Here is a 17738-nt window from a genome sequence, read left to right on the forward strand (position 1 = left end):
TATTCAACCGAACATAGTGACGTAGCGGTAGTGATTTTAGTTTATTTCCAGAGTTTTGGCTAACGACTACGAGATTTCAGGGCGTTTCCCTTTCTAATAAAAATTCAATGTAGCACTGTTACTATTTAGATAAGTATTGTAGGTAAAATTCACACACATCGGAATTGTCAATGACCCCGAGACACAGCAGTTCTAATCACAAGACTCGAAAACCGCTTGGATATTTTTTTCTTTGGATTCCATGGCGTTTTAGTGTCGCCGTATTTTGAATCAAATAGACCAAACAACCTAATCTTCCTTAGTTCTCGAAAACGGTTCTAATACCTTTAGTTTTTAAATTACGGAAATAAAATGGCAACGTAAAAAACATGTTTCCTAGTTTTTCAAGTGGACATTTTTAGAGGTCAAGATATGTAGGTTTCTAAACAACTTCAAGACCAAGCTGCGAGATATTGCCGCTCTTTTTAAAGCCCTTTCGAGTTTCGTGACGTAACATGATTTAGAAGTACTGCCAACAAGCCTATTCCCAAATATAGAAGTCAAATCTGAGAGCGTGACACTTGTTCGCCTCATTTTTTATATTATTAATGGTCGTAGGAAAACTCATTTGTTGAAAGTTATCTTTGAAGGCTAGTATTGGAAATTTAACTAAATACTTTAATTATTAACAAAAACTTAACACTATGTATAGGTACAACGCTTTGTAACAACTAAAATAGGTATTTCGTAAAATCTCATCATTTCAGATTGAAACTAGATTATACAGCCAGACAGCGTGATCAACTTTGTTTTCAAACCTGTTTAGATGACATTCCTATCTCACTAAATACTGTCGACCAAAAACCCAATCCATAGTCAAATTTTGTACAACAGATTCTTTAAAGGTAAGTATAAATTAAAAAAGCAACTAGGTTCGATATTTATTTATTTCAATCAAGGAGAGGTTACAAGGTGGTTGTTACAGGTAGGTTTAAGTGTGGTGTGGAATGTTGGTTTAATCGACCTCCTCGATGGTGGGGCCAGCGCCTCCAGCCCCGGGGGCGGCACCTCCGGCTCCGGGTGCTCCGCCCGGGAAGCCCGGCATACCTCCGGGGACTCCTCCGGCACCCTGGTACATCTTCGTAATTATCGGATTGTAAATGCCTTCCAATTCTTTCTGCTTGTGCTCATACTCCTCCTTGTCGGCCAGCTGGTTGGAATCCAGCCACTTGATGGTGTCGTTGCACTTGTCGAGGATGGTCTGCTTGTCAGAGTCAGAGATCTTTTCCTTGAGCTTCTCATCCTCCATGGTAGACTTCATGCTGAAGCAGTAAGATTCCAATGCATTCTTGGCCTGGATGGTCTCCTTTTGCTTGTCATCCTCGTTTCTGTACTTCTCTGCCTCATTAACCATACGCTCGATCTCTTCCTTGGAGAGACGACCTTTGTCGTTGGTAATGGTGATCTTGTTCTCCTTGTTGGTGGACTTCTCGATAGCGGAAACGTTGAGGATACCGTTGGCATCGATGTCGAAGGTGACCTCAATTTGAGGCACGCCACGCGGCGCCGGTGGGATCCCGGTCAGCTCGAATTTACCGAGCAAGTTGTTATCTTTGGTCATAGCACGCTCACCCTCAAATACTTGGATGAGTACTCCGGGTTGGTTATCAGAGTAGGTGGTGAATGTCTGAGTCTGTTTAGTGGGGATGGTAGTGTTACGCTTGATGAGTGTGGTCATGACACCTCCAGCAGTCTCAATACCGAGGGAAAGGGGTGTTACATCAAGCAACAGCAGATCCTGCACCTCCTCAGACTTGTCACCGTGCAAGATAGCAGCCTGGACAGCTGCACCATAAGCTACAGCCTCGTCAGGGTTAATAGATTTGTTGAGCTCCTTTCCATTAAAGAAATCTTGCAGGAGCTTCTGCACCTTGGGGATACGAGTGGAGCCACCCACCAGTACAATATCGTGGATTTGAGCCTTATCCATCTTGGCATCACGGAGAGACTTCTCCACTGGCTCCATGGTAGACCTGAACAGATCGGCGTTCAGCTCCTCGAAGCGAGCACGAGTAATTGACGTGTAGAAGTCAATACCCTCAAAGAGAGAATCTATCTCAATGCTCGCTTGTGTGGACGATGACAAGGTCCTCTTTGCCCTCTCACATGCAGTACGCAAACGCCTAAGAGCTCTCTTGTTGGTAGCGAGGTCCTTTTTGTATTTCCTCTTGAACTCCTGGACAAAGTGGTTGACCATGCGATTGTCAAAGTCCTCACCTCCCAAGTGGGTGTCGCCGGCGGTGGATTTCACCTCGAAGATACCATCCTCGATGGTAAGGATGGACACGTCGAAGGTACCGCCGCCGAGGTCAAAGATAAGTACATTTCGTTCTCCAGTACCCTTTTTGTCAAGACCGTAAGCAATCGCAGCAGCAGTCGGTTCATTGATGATTCGGAGAACGTTCAAGCCAGAGATGGTACCTGCATCTTTTGTGGCTTGTCTTTGAGAGTCATTGAAGTACGCGGGAACCGTGATAACTGCATTCTGCACAGTTTTGCCAAGATAAGCTTCGGCAGTTTCCTTCATTTTCGTAAGCACCATGGAACTGACTTCCTCGGGGAAAAAGGTTTTGTCTTCACCCTTATATGCTACCTTGATCTTAGGTTTGCCTCCATCACTGACAACCTCGAAAGGCCAGTGCTTCATGTCGGCTTGCACAGTAGCATCTTCGAACTTACGTCCGATGAGACGTTTGGCATCTGCAACAAGTGAAAATTATGTCAATCCAAGTGAAAGGACGAATATTCTAAAGAACAAATTATAGTTGTTTCAGATTATTTTTATCATTCAATATGTTCAGAGACTCTAGTCTAGTATATTGGATATCATCATAAATCACTTTAAAGAGAGCTCGGACTAATCACATTACAAAAAGTTTGGTTTTTCAAACTGACTTTAGGGTGTTTTGGATAAATTACAAATTTTTCATTATCTGCAAGTTGAGGAAAAGTACGTACAATTAAATATGACACATGACAAGCCTAAGAATTCTAAAACAAATTTCCTCAAACCAGATAATGGTACAAATATAATTACTTATTCTCCTTTTAATGTTTTATGGCACATCTCAGTAATTGTCCATAATCTCAGTAATTGTCCATAATTGCATCAGGATTAAATACGTGCTTTTATCGTAAAATATAGCAATTATTTTCCATGAACAAAAAATAGTTTAAATAAATACCCCTATGGCATATAGGTATTTGTCGATTTGTCCTTCCTGATTAAATACGTTAAATTAGAATAAGATTTAAACAGCCTCCATACAAAATTCCTGAATTACCTAACGTTTAATTATTTCGATACATACCGAATATTGTGTTGTTGGGGTTCATCGCCACCTGGTTCTTGGCGGCATCTCCGATGAGACGCTCGGTGTCTGTGAACGCAACATAAGACGGAGTGGTCCTGTTGCCCTGGTCGTTGGCGATGATCTCCACCTTCCCGTGCTGGAAGACACCAACGCAAGAGTACGTGGTACCCAGATCGATTCCTACTGCGGGTGCTTTTGCCATCTGGTGAAAATAAAATTCATCAAAATTGTAGGTATTCACCACAATCAAGAAACGCAAGGTCAATCGGCTTTGATCAAGACGTAGACGTAGATTCACAGCAACCTTGCGAGCTTTATTTCAAATCCCAACATCTATTAGAGCGGTTAAATAGCTTCGGTGCACCGTCACAGCGCATGGAAGCCGGCGCAGCAGCCATTGCAACAAAGATATCGATCGCAGAACATTCTCGAATAAAGGTCATTGTTTAGAATTAACGATCCCACATAATCATAGGCGTGTGCTATGACACTTCAGCTTGAGAATTTTCACATATTTTAACTTGTTAGGTACCACGTGCCATTAAATGTCCGACTCGAACAACGGGTTTACCCACGCCCAAGACTGCACTATTCTTTTAAACTTAATGGCTGATGAAATAAAGCAATTTTATAAATCTATCAGCTAAATCAAACAAAAGACAAGTCATAAATCAAACACGAGACTTCCTGAAGACCGATGACCTCGTGGTGATAACGAAAAATTGTATCCATTAAAATACAGAATCTTAGAGAATTACAATAGATATATCATACATTGTTATTAATATAGCCGTTTGTTCAAACCGCATTAAATAATCATAAAGAAAGAGAAATAAATAATTAAAGTACTCACTTTGTATTTTTAATCAGTCTTGTTACTTGTTCTTAAAACAACTCAGCAAACGTGCGCGATTGACGGCTTCTCTTCAGTAAATGATTCAATTCGAATCGTCGAGTTCCGTTTTTGTACATGAAGTACATACTCGATGCGTCACTAGCTCAGACGTCACTAGGAAATTCTGGAACATTCCGTCAATTATCCAATCAGAACACAGCTAGCTCGACGCAGTGAAAGGCTATTGGTTGGATGGTCAATGCTGTTGCCGTATTATGGATTACGAAATACTACGTCAATATCTAAAGTGATGTCCTCGTGTTTTAATTAATCGAGTCCAAAATAAAATTTACCTTGCATAAAATTGTTAAATTGTTGTTAAATTCTACGACAAAACACTAAACCTAAATAAAAACTGTGTATAATAATATGAAAACATACACGATTCACAATTTTTTTTTAAATTTAAAATATTGGTACCATCCGAAGTGGATTTTTTGGCATTGTAACTAGAGTTTTGGATTGTTGGCCTTGAAGCTAAACTTGCTTATTGCAAAATCAAACAAATCAGAATCAAAAGTAATTTTAGAAAAAAAAATGTAAACATCATCAAAGTAAAAAAATCTAAAATGCTATCACATATATGTACATTTATATATTATCAATTAATTTATGGTTCTTCTTGTTTTCATGGATTACCCCACCTTTGGAGGCATTATAGACAAATTATATGTATAGTATAGTCATATCTATGCCTTCTACGCATGTCTATACTTTCCGTGCCTTAAAAATAATATGGCTGAATATTACTATTTAATACGCTAAAACTTACTGTAAGTTAATGTATATTTTTACGGTAAATAACAAACTGTCAGCCACGAAAGCATAAAGTCGTAGCCTGTAAATTACTATATTTGGAGAAGTCTCTACTTTAGCATTCTGCGTACATTATTTTATCAAAGTTCATTATTTTATCAAGAAAAAAGTTCAAAATAATCTGAACTTTACTGAAAGTAAAATATCTATCTATGGGTTTATGGCGTTTCCTTTTAGATTTCGCCAATGTCAAGTGACAAGTGTATTACTCTGCTTTCTATAGCGGGCTTCGTGAACGAACAAGGTCCCAGATTGTAACTAAGAATTAAGTGAGTAGCTAAGAAAGTAAAATAAATTAAATGATTTATCGTTTGAAATTATATACAACACTACACATATGCCATAGACTTTTTGTTGTTCTCGTTCAACTGAATAACGAAAGAGATCAAAACTCATACAGCCAAATCCTTTATAGGCTTATTTTCGTTACCATGCTCGTAATCAGAGTGATTAAATTATACAATAGCTATTGGATTGGATTCATGACCTCGTCTGATGCAAGTTGTCTGTCAGCTACTTTCGTTTGAGATTAAGAGATTACGAAACAAGAAATTATTAAAACGACGAGCGCCTAACCCAGGTTAAATTAAGTGATTTCCGCTTATTAAAGAACAATTCTCAAATATTTATCAAATATCAAAGACAAACGAGTGAACAAACCTCTTGATTGAAAGTGACCACGGCAGTACATTAACTAATTAATACGAAACCACAGCAATGACACCATTATGGAAGCAATCAAAAATAGTTGCAAGGTATGTTAATGAAATTTAAATGATGATTCGATCAACATTATTGTGAAATGTTAATGATTCTATTCATTAAATGGTATTTATAAGTGTATGATCTATGGTTAGCGTCATTTTTTGCTCCGGAGGATGTTGTATTTACACGTAACATAATTAATTTGCATTCAATCGTACTGTGTACCTATGTGGATTGCGCGGTAATTTTGAAATATGGATGATCCAAATTTGAATTTGAATTATGGCTCTCCACTGTGTGACCTAGATTTTGTGACGACGACAATTTTCGGGAGGCGAAGTTTCTGGAATTTCCCCTGATATTTTTGCATGATATAGAGAGCGGTTCGTCTAGAAACCCAGCTTTCACAAATCAAATGGACATTTACATGATGACTCATAGCGTGCGTAATTAAATTAATTTTTCCCAGAAATTCTGTAAAGTTCATTGTGTTCCACAAAATTATCGATGATCTCACGAATCTTCGAGTATATACGGGAAGTACTCTGAGGAATTGCTTAAGATTATCTGATTATCTTATATTATGCTTATTATTATAACAGTACGACCCAGCACCGGAGCAGGCGATATTCGGGAATTACTTTAACTTTGGCACAGTCTAATTTTTTTTTTATTGGCCGAGCAGGCAGACGAACATACGGCCCACCTGATGGTAAGTGGTTACCGTCGCTCATGGACGTCAGCAATGCCAGGGGCAGTCAAGCCGCTGCCTACCGCGTAATACTCTCCACAAGCCTCGTTCGAATAAGGAAATGTCATAGCGCTCGGGAAACACCGTGGAGGATATTAGAGGGTCTAGAACGTTCCTCCACTAACAAGTTTGTAGAGTCACCAGCAGTTTAGCAATGGTTAGTTTGGAGTTTGGCCCCACATGGCGCTGGAAGTCGTTTAATGGTTTAATTTTCTATCGTTTTCCTCACGTTGAGAACGTAATAGGGAGGGATAATAATAAAAAATATTTGCTTCAGATAATTTATTACAACAATCCCATACAAATTTTCATAATCGTAATTTTTCAACTAACAACTATTAATATCAAAAAAACAAATTGAATTACATCAAATACCAATTCATTATTTACCGAAAAGTAATTATAATGATATTATTTACGCATGTATTACGCTTAATAATTATTAGATAAGAATAATTTGATGCTGCGACTATTTTTATTAAAGACGCGTAAGAACGCGTTAGATGTAAAACTAGCGAAAAGAACCGGTCGAATAATTGCGCTTAATAATTACAGTTAAATAAAATGATTTGTTTTCAATTAAATTTAAAATGAGAGTAATGAATACATAGCTTTTTTAATTCATAGTACAACTTCGGCCGAAACAATATTTGATATTATAAATGCGAAAGTCAGTTTTAAAAAGTAAACTCTTCTATGACCGCTTAGTAGTGGAACAATAGAACGCTTCATTTTTTTTTTATGATTGAAGGATTGCTGGTGGCCCGTAGGCCTTTCCAGTTTCACCAGGACAAAACACTTCATACATTCATAGTCAATAGAACAGTTCAGTTCATACCTATTAATTATTTATGAATTTCAGTTTAGTTTTACACTACGAAGAGAGAGTTACAAATATACAATAATTTTATAATAACTCTACGTTAGATTAACAGAAAGTAAATAACGTAAAATTAACGTTATCTACAGAGCTAGACGCCGCACTAGACAAGGGTCTAAGCACCATAGGTCGCGAGACTATTTGTAATTAACATCATAGTTATAGCTCATTATATTAGAAACACATAAGAATAACAAACTAATGTAGCACACAAACAGGTTTAAACATAACACAAAAATCACAAACTTACACAAACATAACAAAAGTTATCTAATAATAATAATAATAATAATATAAATAATATTGTTTTTTCAATGCCATTTCGTGTAGTACCCCTACGAATTTAACGTGACTTATAAATAAATAATACAAAAATGGTAATTTTTAAGGTCACCGAGGTTTATTCACACTTATGTAGATAATGTTGCTAATATTTCAGGATTCTTTAGATATGTCATGAATTTTATAATAGAACGAACAGATTGGTTCGCTCTGTGTGCAACCGGTTAATTTATATAAATATGTATTTACTGGTGGTAGGACCTATTATGAGTCCGCGTGGATAGGTACCACCACCCTGCCTGTTTCTGCCGTGAAGTAGTAATGCGTTTCGGTTTGAAGGGTGGGGTAGCCACTGTAACTATACTTGAGATCTTAGAACTTATATCTCAAGGTGGGTGGCGCATTTACGTTATAGATGTCTATGGGCTCCAGTAACCACTTAACACCTGGTGGGCTGTGAGCTCGTCCACCCATCTAAGCAAAAAAAAAAAGTATAAGTATGTATCGGTTCCCGTAGTAAAGGGAGCCCTACAGGACGCTTGACTGGGTGTAATTTGTCTTACATTATTTATTAAAATTAAAACACAGTATATAAATTTGTAAAGCTGATTTAAATCTTAAGATGTCATTGATTTTAACATAATTTTAAACGAGTAAAAAACCCATTGAATAAATTATCAACTATTGTTTCATTGTAATATTATTCATGACACAGGTCAACAGTACTCATGACACCCGAACTTTCTGTCGAGAAATTTGAATTCAAACTCACACCATTACAATCCATAAATATAATAACTATAATCAAATTAAAGGTACTTTTTTTAATGTACATACATAAGAATAATATCTTACTATTATTTCAGAACTTAAAATGATATAATAATCAATGTTGAAAAATCATTCCAGAGAAAGCCAACCTGTGAAAAATTAGTTTGCTGTACATCAAAATATATATGTACAATTTTTTATATTTACGATATCACCAATTGTCACATGCTCTGAATAACATTACTATTAACATTGAAATGCAAATTTCTCAAACTTTGTTGGTAATTATATTCATAATAATAAGTTATTATTATTAGTTATTATTTTAAAGTAGCTCTGAATCCACGATGTGTTGGCTATTCATATTTGTGAAGTTCATGAGCATCAGTGGCCACTGACCAAGATACTTTTATGCATAATTATTTGTTATATTTTGTTTTTATTTTACATTTAAAAACCTTCTTATATCTTAGATTCAGTTTGCTCCAGTAAAATGTTTTAGCAAACTTTATACCTAATGATGTCTTTTATTATTTATTTATTGTAAGTATGGCTTCAAGTACTACCTACTGCAAATTTGAAGTAATATTATTAGATAAGAACAGTTAATTACAAAGTCAAAACCGGGTGAAGGCTGATCCTTGCGGATATCGTCAAACAGACAACATAATTGAGGGTGCTGTACCGAGAAATTTCCTTGGAGTGCTAACGTTAACACAACATTCGCCTTTAAAATCACAACACATGCTTTGGCCACATCAGGGTAACGTCCCACAATGATCTTCGACTAGAAAACTACATATAATTAAAACGAATACAGATAGCAGCATCAGCATCAGGAGATCCTGAAGTAACTCTGGTAGGCGGCTCCCAGCGCGGTGGTCACGAACCACGCGAAGCTGCACCACCACGTCGCGAAGCCCAGCACTCCGCGACACACCTCCGTCGTGAACACCTGGAGACAATCCACTAACTTTACTAATTAAACAGGACACTTTCCGTTGTTTGCTAATTATTATATCGAAATTACAAATGAATTTCCAAAAACTACATAGACAAATATTTTTCTTTCAAATACTACAACATGAGAAATCGTTTTAATAACGATAAGTAAGTATCTTAAGGAAGCGTCAGAACGCTACTTTGAAAAAGCAGCCTGGCACGATAACCCTTTTTATCGTGGCCGCCGGCGACGGGGCAAGGCAAAGCCGCCGTCGCTTGAAACATGTCTTGTCGGAACCCCCGGATTCACTCTCGGTGCCTTTAGGCCTCTGAAGCACTGGTCATCGTCCGAGCGAACTCATCGATCACGTCTTCTCAGTGGGTCACGATTCCGATCCGGTGGTAGATTCTGCGAAGCACTGCTCCTGCTAGGGCTAGTGTTAGCAATTTCTCTCAGTTGAGCCCATGAGCCCTACCCGTCCGGGCGTAGCTGGAATAGCCTGTAAGGCTACCAACGGTAGGGAAAAAAAAGGAAAATCGTTCATATCGGTGTAGCTGTTCTGAAGAGAGGCCCCGCCACGTGCATATCGATTGAATTTGGGAGAGGTATTTGATTGTTTTTATTACCTTATACCTAAGACAAGCAGCGGCTCAGCTGATGCGGACACCGACAATGTCAAGGACAACACTGAAACTGCTGTCTATCAAATTTAGTAGATGTCTATGGGCTCCAGTATGTACTTAACACCAGGTGAGCTGTGAGCTCATCCAACCATGTAAGCAATACAAAAATTCAAGTATTTCTTCTAGTTTAGACATGACGTCTTCTTAAATATTCGCTGGACGTGACCGTTTGTGTTCCTCTAACAGCTCTTTGAGCTTTCAGTGAATCCTAGCAGTACATGGCCGGACCGTGTAATTACCATCTTCAAGTTTTCCCAGGCCAGCTGGTACTGCTCCGCGCCTGCGGGGGCGGCGGGGGGTGCGGCGGGGGGCGCGGGGAGGGGCGCGGCGGGGGGCGCCTCGTACAGCAGGCTGCTCCACGCGTGGCCGCCCAGCGTCTTGTACATCAGGGCCAAGTACAGCATCATGATCACGGGGCAGATGTACTGCAGCGCCACCACGCACAGGTAGTAGAACACCGAGGCGACCTGGGAAAGTTCACTCGGCGTCAACTTCATTACGTCAGGTTGAACCGAGCTTCCGTATGTGTGACGTCGTTTGCAGTTAAAATACGTGACGAGTCATCTATACTTAATATTATAAAGAAGAAAGATTTGTTTGTGTGTATTGAATAGGCTCCGGAACTACTAAACCGATTTGAAAAATTCTTTCACTGTTTGAAAGCTGCACTAATCCCGAGTGACATCTTTTTTGAAAAAAATTAAGGATCCTTACTAAAACTCCAATAATGTAACCCAAGGTGTAAAAAAATTACCTAAAATATTATTTACACCGCGTGCCCTGCGAAAACTATTGATAATAGAATAAAATAATGTACTACGACTTTGTAGAACACATTATTATTTACAAAAAGTGTCGTGACAGCATATGTCTAACTATTATAGTTATGCCGCAAAAGTGTTCTTTTATTTAAAAAAATAAAACAAGGTCAAATATCGTTGAAATTTTTGTTAAGGACCCGAGTGGAGCCGGAGCGAGCCGCTAGTTTCTATTTTTTATTGCGCAGATGACGGCTGGTGACAATGACGTCACTGCCTGTTATGAGAACGTAGTGTCGAACGTGACGCTCAGACCCGTCCTGCGCCGTGGTCCAACACCGACTGAGAACCGTGTATTATTTGAAAAATAAGTGGTAAATATTAACTGGTGGTAGGACCACTTGTGAGACCACATGGGTACCACCGCCCTGCCTATTTCTACCGTCAAGCAGTAATGCGTAATTGCGGTAGGCAGCGGCTTGGCTCTGCCCCTGGCATTGCTGAAGTCCATGGGCGACGGTAACCACTCACCATCAGGTGGGCCGTATGCTCGTCTGTCTACAAGGGCAATAAAAAAAAAAATGCGTTTCTGTTTGAAGGGCGGGGCAGCCGTTGTAACCTGACCTTAGAACTCATGTCTCAAGGTGGGTGACGGCATTTGCGTTGTAGATGTCTATGGGCTCCAGTAACCACTTAACACCAGGTGGACTGTGAGCTCGTCAACCCATCTAAGCAATAAAAAATTGATCTTTGTAAATCAATGTTTATTTATTATTTTTATGTTCTCACCTTTTTCTGTAAATCGATATTGGTTATCCTGCCGGCCTCTTTCTTCTGCACGTCGAGCCTCCGCTGTGCAATGTCCAGGTAGGCCTGCAGCTGCCGCGGCATCAGCGCCACGCGCAGCGCCGCCGTGCACACCACCAGCACGATGCGCAGGGTGTCGAAGGCCTGCGACGTCATTCTGAAACGTAAGGCCAGGCTGGAGTTGGGCACCACGACACGTGGTGCGGGGACACGCGGGATACACGCGGTATTGGCAACACTATATTTGTTTTTTTTAAGGGATTTTACGACCTGGTAACTAAGACCTTTAGGTCAAGTCTTGTTTTAATTTATATTCTTATTTTTATGAAAAATGATAATATGTAGTGAAATGATATGAATATGATTAATTTAAGACGCTAATCAACTGGGATGAAATGAGATGAGATGATATGGGATGAAATATAATCTCAGTAAAATGGTGGTCGTTTATTGAGATTTTTTCAGTGGACTTTCTGGAGGATCCCGAGAAGTTACGTCCATCGACTTTGTTTCATTTTCCCACATTTGTGCACTTTCACAGATACTAAACAGTTAATAAACCACCGTCATTACACATTTAAACCTGAAGAAACACTAACTAGACAACATAAAACAAATCACACAACTTCGCTCCTCTCGTTCTCGCCAAAAGTCCTCCTTTTTTGCCATATCGCAATACTATATTTGAGCTAATCAAAATAAAAAAGGAATAATTTTAAAAGAACAAAATTTGTGTTATTTTTCTTACATTCATAACACGACGAAAACATACAAGATATAATTTAAAATTTATTACGTCGAGCCACTAACTTGATTTTTCAGCTTCAGTTTTCATTTAAACAATTGACCAAGCAGGTAAGACTGGTTAGAAATATTATCATGGGCAATAGAAACGGTTATTATTACACCTCCCATAATATTCAGTCAAAAGTTAAATGGCAATAGGCCCAATGGCTATATTACCATATTCAAACAAAATAGACTGTAATAGGCACTTTTTCTTTTCAGAACTGTCTCCAATTTAAAAATGAACTGTTAATATTTTAATTATGTGGATCAAGTTTTAATTTTTACTACTATATAATATGATTTGGTTATCTTCTTACTTCTGTTCTTACGTTTGTATAAAAATAATAGTAGGATTTTTAATGGGTAGTCAAACTCACATTACACCTGGTGGTAGGACATCTTGAGTCCGCACTGGTAGGTACTACCGTCCTGTCTATTTCTGCCATGAAACAGTAATGCGTTTCGGTTTGAAGGGTAGGGCAGCCGGTGTAGTGTTAAAACTGAGATTTAGAACTTACGTCTCGAGGTGGGTGGCGGCTTTTACGTCGTAGGTCTCTATGGGCACCGGTAACCACTTAGCAGCAGATGGGTCGTGAGCTCGCCCACCCACCTAAGCAATAATAAAAAAAACCTTGAATCTCACCACCCACCATGACTTCACAGAGACTTGGGGACGAATTCTCTATTGTATTGTGTAAAGGACTGGACTTTCAAATGTAATACATAGTGGCTTCACAGCAGAAATTTAAGAGTTGGTCACGTAAAGGCTGAGAACATGTTATGCTCAGAATTAAACAAATAATTAACTTACAAAGGTTTCTCCATCCCGCTGAATACTCGAGCTGTGAGGTAGTGCCTCGTAATTGGACGCACCCACAACAGTACAAGTATGAACGGCAGAGCAAAATTAAAATTTAGCAACAAATACTTTATTTTGTTTTCTCCGTAGTACCTGAAATTTTAATAAATTTCGAGTTTAACGCATTTTAGATACATAGTCTATAAATATATGGAACGATTTAGTAATCACCTTCCTACAGCAAGTTCTTTCAATTACATGGTATAGAGGCAATTCCATCCATTGTTGCGCATAATATGTTTTTTTTTTATTCAAACAATATTTGTTATGTATCAGAAAATTTGAATTGATATTAATTGAACAAAGATGTTGAGATTCATTTTACTAGAAATATTTTAGAATTCATCTTTGTTATTGTTAATAGGCATAAATCAATTACGTACCTCAGTGAGTCCCAATGCATTCTGGAAACTCTGAATCCCGGAAATGTAAATATGGTACCAATGATCGCAGCCCACACGGCAAAAGCAAACTTTATCACAAGCTTGGATGCTGGACCACTGAAATTTATGAAATTACGATATTTTTATATTTATAAATATAGAATATTTATAGAATAGAAATCTGTTACAATCTTTAAACAAATACATGAAATGATATGGAATTTAATCTTTGCTATGAATAGGCTACCTTAGATAATGCTAAATAGCAATACGTCGACCATACAAACAAGCACTGCTTTTAAAATTAATTAATTTTCTTTAACATTGAATAAAATTTTCTGTTTTCTCTCTCATCTTATTAACTAAATTTTTTATATATTTCCTAATAAGTAAGGATGTAGTGAAGTGGATGAGAATTGTCTCCAATCAAACATTATAACATAAGAAAGGATAGATCTATGCTCAACAGTGGGTACCAAAGGGCTAAAGGTTATGATGAAGGCTGTTGTGTGTCAATTTTATGGAGAACCACTATCTTCACTACAAGCTGAAAGGCGCGGCCCTTTGGTGGATAGGGCTGCCATTCTACAGTAAAAATTACACTTCCACCTCATGGTTAAAGGGGGTTGCAGTATATCATTTTGACTTTTGATCGTAACATTTTAATATCTTCAATTTAGAGAACAATTCTCAGATGTTTCCCACCTGGGATTTCCTAAACAATAAAACCACAGTTGATAGGTTTTGGTAGTTTTTATCAACCATGAAGCTAGTTGTAGACTATATTGAGTCTGCACAGAATAGATGCTACCACCCTATCTGATTCTGCATTTTAAAGTAATATGTTTTGGTTTGAATGACAGGGCAACTATTGTACCAGTATAACTGAGACCTCATACCTCAAAGTAGACAGAGACAGTCACACGGATATCTATTGGCTGTGATAATAGATAACAATGGTCCAAGTGTAGATTTGCACCAATTTACATTACATGCAAAAATTCATATTCTTTATTATGAATAATAAAAATAAATAGTGACGAAACTCACACAGAACTCAAGCCTTGACTATCGAGAAACTTAGAAGCATTTTCAAAAAAGCTGTCATAAGCAGGGTCCACACCAACTTCCAAGTTTTTTTCATCTACGATCAGTACCATCATGGCTATGAGGAGGAAAACGCAGAATGCGACAATGCATGTTGATCGTTCACCGATTGATTCATCACTTGTGAAATATTGTTTGGTAAGTGATAACAAGATTTTACTGTCATATAGTTAAGGTTTTATATATTTATGGCATGTGTTCCTGTAAACCTGTGCAAGGCAGGGAGAAGAATAATGGACCAAAAGCATTAAATTATATAATGCAAATGAATGGATACTATTATCCTGCCTATATCTACCATAAAGAAGTATCATTGTCATGCTTTAACATTAGAAGTTGGTTATGATGAAATTTAGGTTGAAATAAATTAGTTGCATTTGAATTTGAATAGCGTGTTCTGATTTATAGGGCTTAATGGAGTGTATACAAAAGTGGAAAGCAAAAGTGAGAAAGCCCAGGATAGCTTACATAGGCAAGTAAGTTTATTGCAAAAGGAGTAGATTATTTTCTTCAATAACTTCTTAAGGTCAATCTATATTTAAAATTTATCATAAAAGGATACATTGAAAACAAAATAACGAGTAGACACCAGACCATGCTCAAATTGAACTCATCTTTTAATGGAAATATTGAGGTGTAAACCTGAAATCAAATACCAAAAAAATGTAAACTCTGAAGAAATAACATTATTTATGTAAAATTATTTTTACATTTTATTAATTACATCTGAGACACTGTAGAGAGCAACACTAGGTAAAAATTTATCCTCAGACACATATCTATGATGTACTTATTAGAAATGACTTAAACCACTGATGGTGTGAAAGACAGTAGACAATTATTTCAAAAATTTAATCATAATGTTTACATTTTTTTATCTTTTAACACACTTGTCCATAATTTAATAGAGGATTTATCAAAATTAACATAAAACTGATCAAGTTAGCAGGATTATATTAATCAGGCTGGCTAAATTTTTTCATTTTATATTCTGATTGAGTAATAACATTTCCAACTACTGTATTCAGCCACACTTTTGGAGACTGTTATAAAACCAAAACACCAACTACTTTTAATTACTCTTTAACTCACTGTTGTAACCTTAAAGTAATTTGGTTGCCTTAGCAGACAAACAAGCATACAGCATATGAATAGTTACCACTGATCATTTATATCAGCAATGACAGGGGTACACCCAGGTTTTTGCCTCCCACGAATATTTATCTGCATCAAAAGCTAGATTTTTTTTCAACCTCTAAAACGGTTTATGGATCACTTGCACTTAAAGCTGTCAGATGGACATCTAACAGAACCAATTAAAATTTACATGAATATTCTCATACCTCAGACATAATGTATACTATGGCTGTATACAATGAAAAATCAACAATCCAAAGATATTCTGTGTAGAATCTCAAATGTACCACGTCCAGCGCAGTAACCGGTGCAGTTTCCAATTGGATTTCCAAGCTTCTAGGCACGTGAAATGTCTCCGGTTTACCGTTACTCTCATATTTACCGCCTTTTTTCCCCTTAGATCTCTCTTTAGGAACCCCAGCCAAATTCTTCAACTCATTATTGTCCGGATACAAATACCGGTATAAGCCCTGAGAGCACAGCAACCACTTCGCGAACGAATAATTGCCCAATTTCTGTATAACTGATACCATGATCAAAGTTATTACAAGCTGAGCCCCCAATAATGCCTGCAGAGGTAAATATGACTATAATTAGAACATGAAACTATGATACATGAGTTGTGTAACTACAATTAGTGTAAAAAACTGACCATTGTCTCTTTTTCGTTCCCGTTTAAGTTAATTCATAATTTCATACTAATTCATAGTGTCAATTTGCTGAATTATTTTGAATTGAAGCTAAATCTAACCTCAATTTTCACAACAAAATAAAGTTCAATTTTTTTTTTAGTAGGCTTACGGTGCAGTTAAAAAACCTCACAGAAAAGACAAGAATAGAAATATAGCTGTTGTCAAATTGAAATATCAAGGGATCTTTTCTTTAGATTTATTAAAGTAATAAAGTTTATAGAGAATGATAAATGAATGGAAATTTCAAACTGTGTATCCATTAAAGAAAGAAATAAAAGTTTTCAAGTAACATAAAGAAATACAAACACTTCCTTAGCTTTGAATGAAAATAGTTTGGAATGAAACTCAACTATTTGAGTTGCCTATTTGAATAAATAACTATCTGTGCTTAACATTCAGAGTTTTTTTGACATCTTCAAATATTGAGAGCGGGTTTAAGGGATCGGGGCCAGAAGCTGGCCAAAGTACGGGAACCCTCCTGCTCTGACCGGGTTCCGACCCCGCGGAATTTGATCGTCGGGTGTAAGAGTGCAGGAGAGTTATTCAGTGCGGTAGGGCCCTAAAAATAACATTAGGCTCGCGGTTCGCAGTCGTGGACAGTCCCACATACAAAGTGCGCCCCCAAGTAGCGTGTGCTTAGTGCGAGTTTCATAACGTTCTCGATAACGTAAAAGTTAAGCCAATTTTGTATGCAATTGGAACAGCGCCCCTACCGACAAACGTATGCAAACGATCCCATTCCATACAAATATGATCTAACTTTTACGCTATCGAGTACTTTAAAAAACTCGCACTAAGCACAGCGGAAACCTCGTAGGAGGTTCGGCCCCCGGCTCAAAAAAAGGGAAGTTCGCGTGGTCAACACTACAACCAGACTCGCGGTGTCACACCGAGGACGTCCAACTGACGGGTTATCGAGGTGATCGTTGACGATCATTAAAGCCGATCTCCGTGGTACAACAGTCCGTCAGGCCATCCGGGCGATGCCGCTGGTGCTACGGGGTACTCCGCTGGGTCAGAACCAGCTTTCCGGGTTGGAACGCGATACCCCGCCGACCGGGTTGTTTTTCAGAGCATCAGTGGGCTTGGTGTATTATTGACATTCTATGGTGGGCTTTCTCATTTTT

At 37.9% G+C, this 17738-nt stretch overlaps 2 protein-coding genes and 1 long non-coding RNA gene across 3 annotated transcripts in view; all 3 read right to left on the minus strand.

Moving 5' to 3' along the window:
- The window catches only part of LOC134199408 (uncharacterized), a 333027-nt gene that overhangs the window by 180361 nt on the left and 134928 nt on the right, over nucleotides 1-17738 (minus strand). The window lies entirely within an intron of this gene.
- On the minus strand, nucleotides 910-4296 carry Hsc70-4 (heat shock cognate protein). Its single transcript, NM_001043427.1, is given in 3 exon segments — nucleotides 910-2739; nucleotides 3351-3555; nucleotides 4207-4296. Coding segments are annotated over 2 exon segments (1950 nt in total). The 5' UTR covers nucleotides 4207-4296; the 3' UTR covers nucleotides 910-994.
- Nucleotides 6788-17221, minus strand: LOC101738013 (transmembrane protein 161B). The gene is made up of 9 exons (XM_038013095.2): nucleotides 16572-17221; nucleotides 16126-16488; nucleotides 15345-15424; nucleotides 14726-14941; nucleotides 13676-13792; nucleotides 13245-13385; nucleotides 11627-11801; nucleotides 10319-10546; nucleotides 6788-9408 (listed from the first exon to the last, which is right to left on the minus strand). The coding sequence occupies exons 1-9, from the start codon at nucleotides 16572-16574 to the stop codon at nucleotides 9289-9291; spliced, it is 1443 nt and encodes a 480-aa protein (XP_037869023.1). The 5' UTR covers nucleotides 16575-17221; the 3' UTR covers nucleotides 6788-9288.

The sequence above is a fragment of the Bombyx mori genome, chromosome 9 (assembly GCF_030269925.1).
Source record: "Bombyx mori chromosome 9, ASM3026992v2".
NCBI classification, from domain to species: Eukaryota; Metazoa; Arthropoda; class Insecta; order Lepidoptera; family Bombycidae; genus Bombyx; species Bombyx mori.

Bases quoted from the DNA above. Each gene is read 5' to 3' on its own strand.
- LOC101738013 (XM_038013095.2), bottom strand. The intron at 13,386-13,675 runs GTACGTAATTGA...TTAAAATTTCAG, and splicing joins ATGCATTGGGACTCACTGAG to GTACTACGGAGAAAACAAAA. The intron at 11,802-13,244 runs GTAAGTTAATTA...CTTACGTTTCAG, and splicing joins AGCGGGATGGAGAAACCTTT to AATGACGTCGCAGGCCTTCG.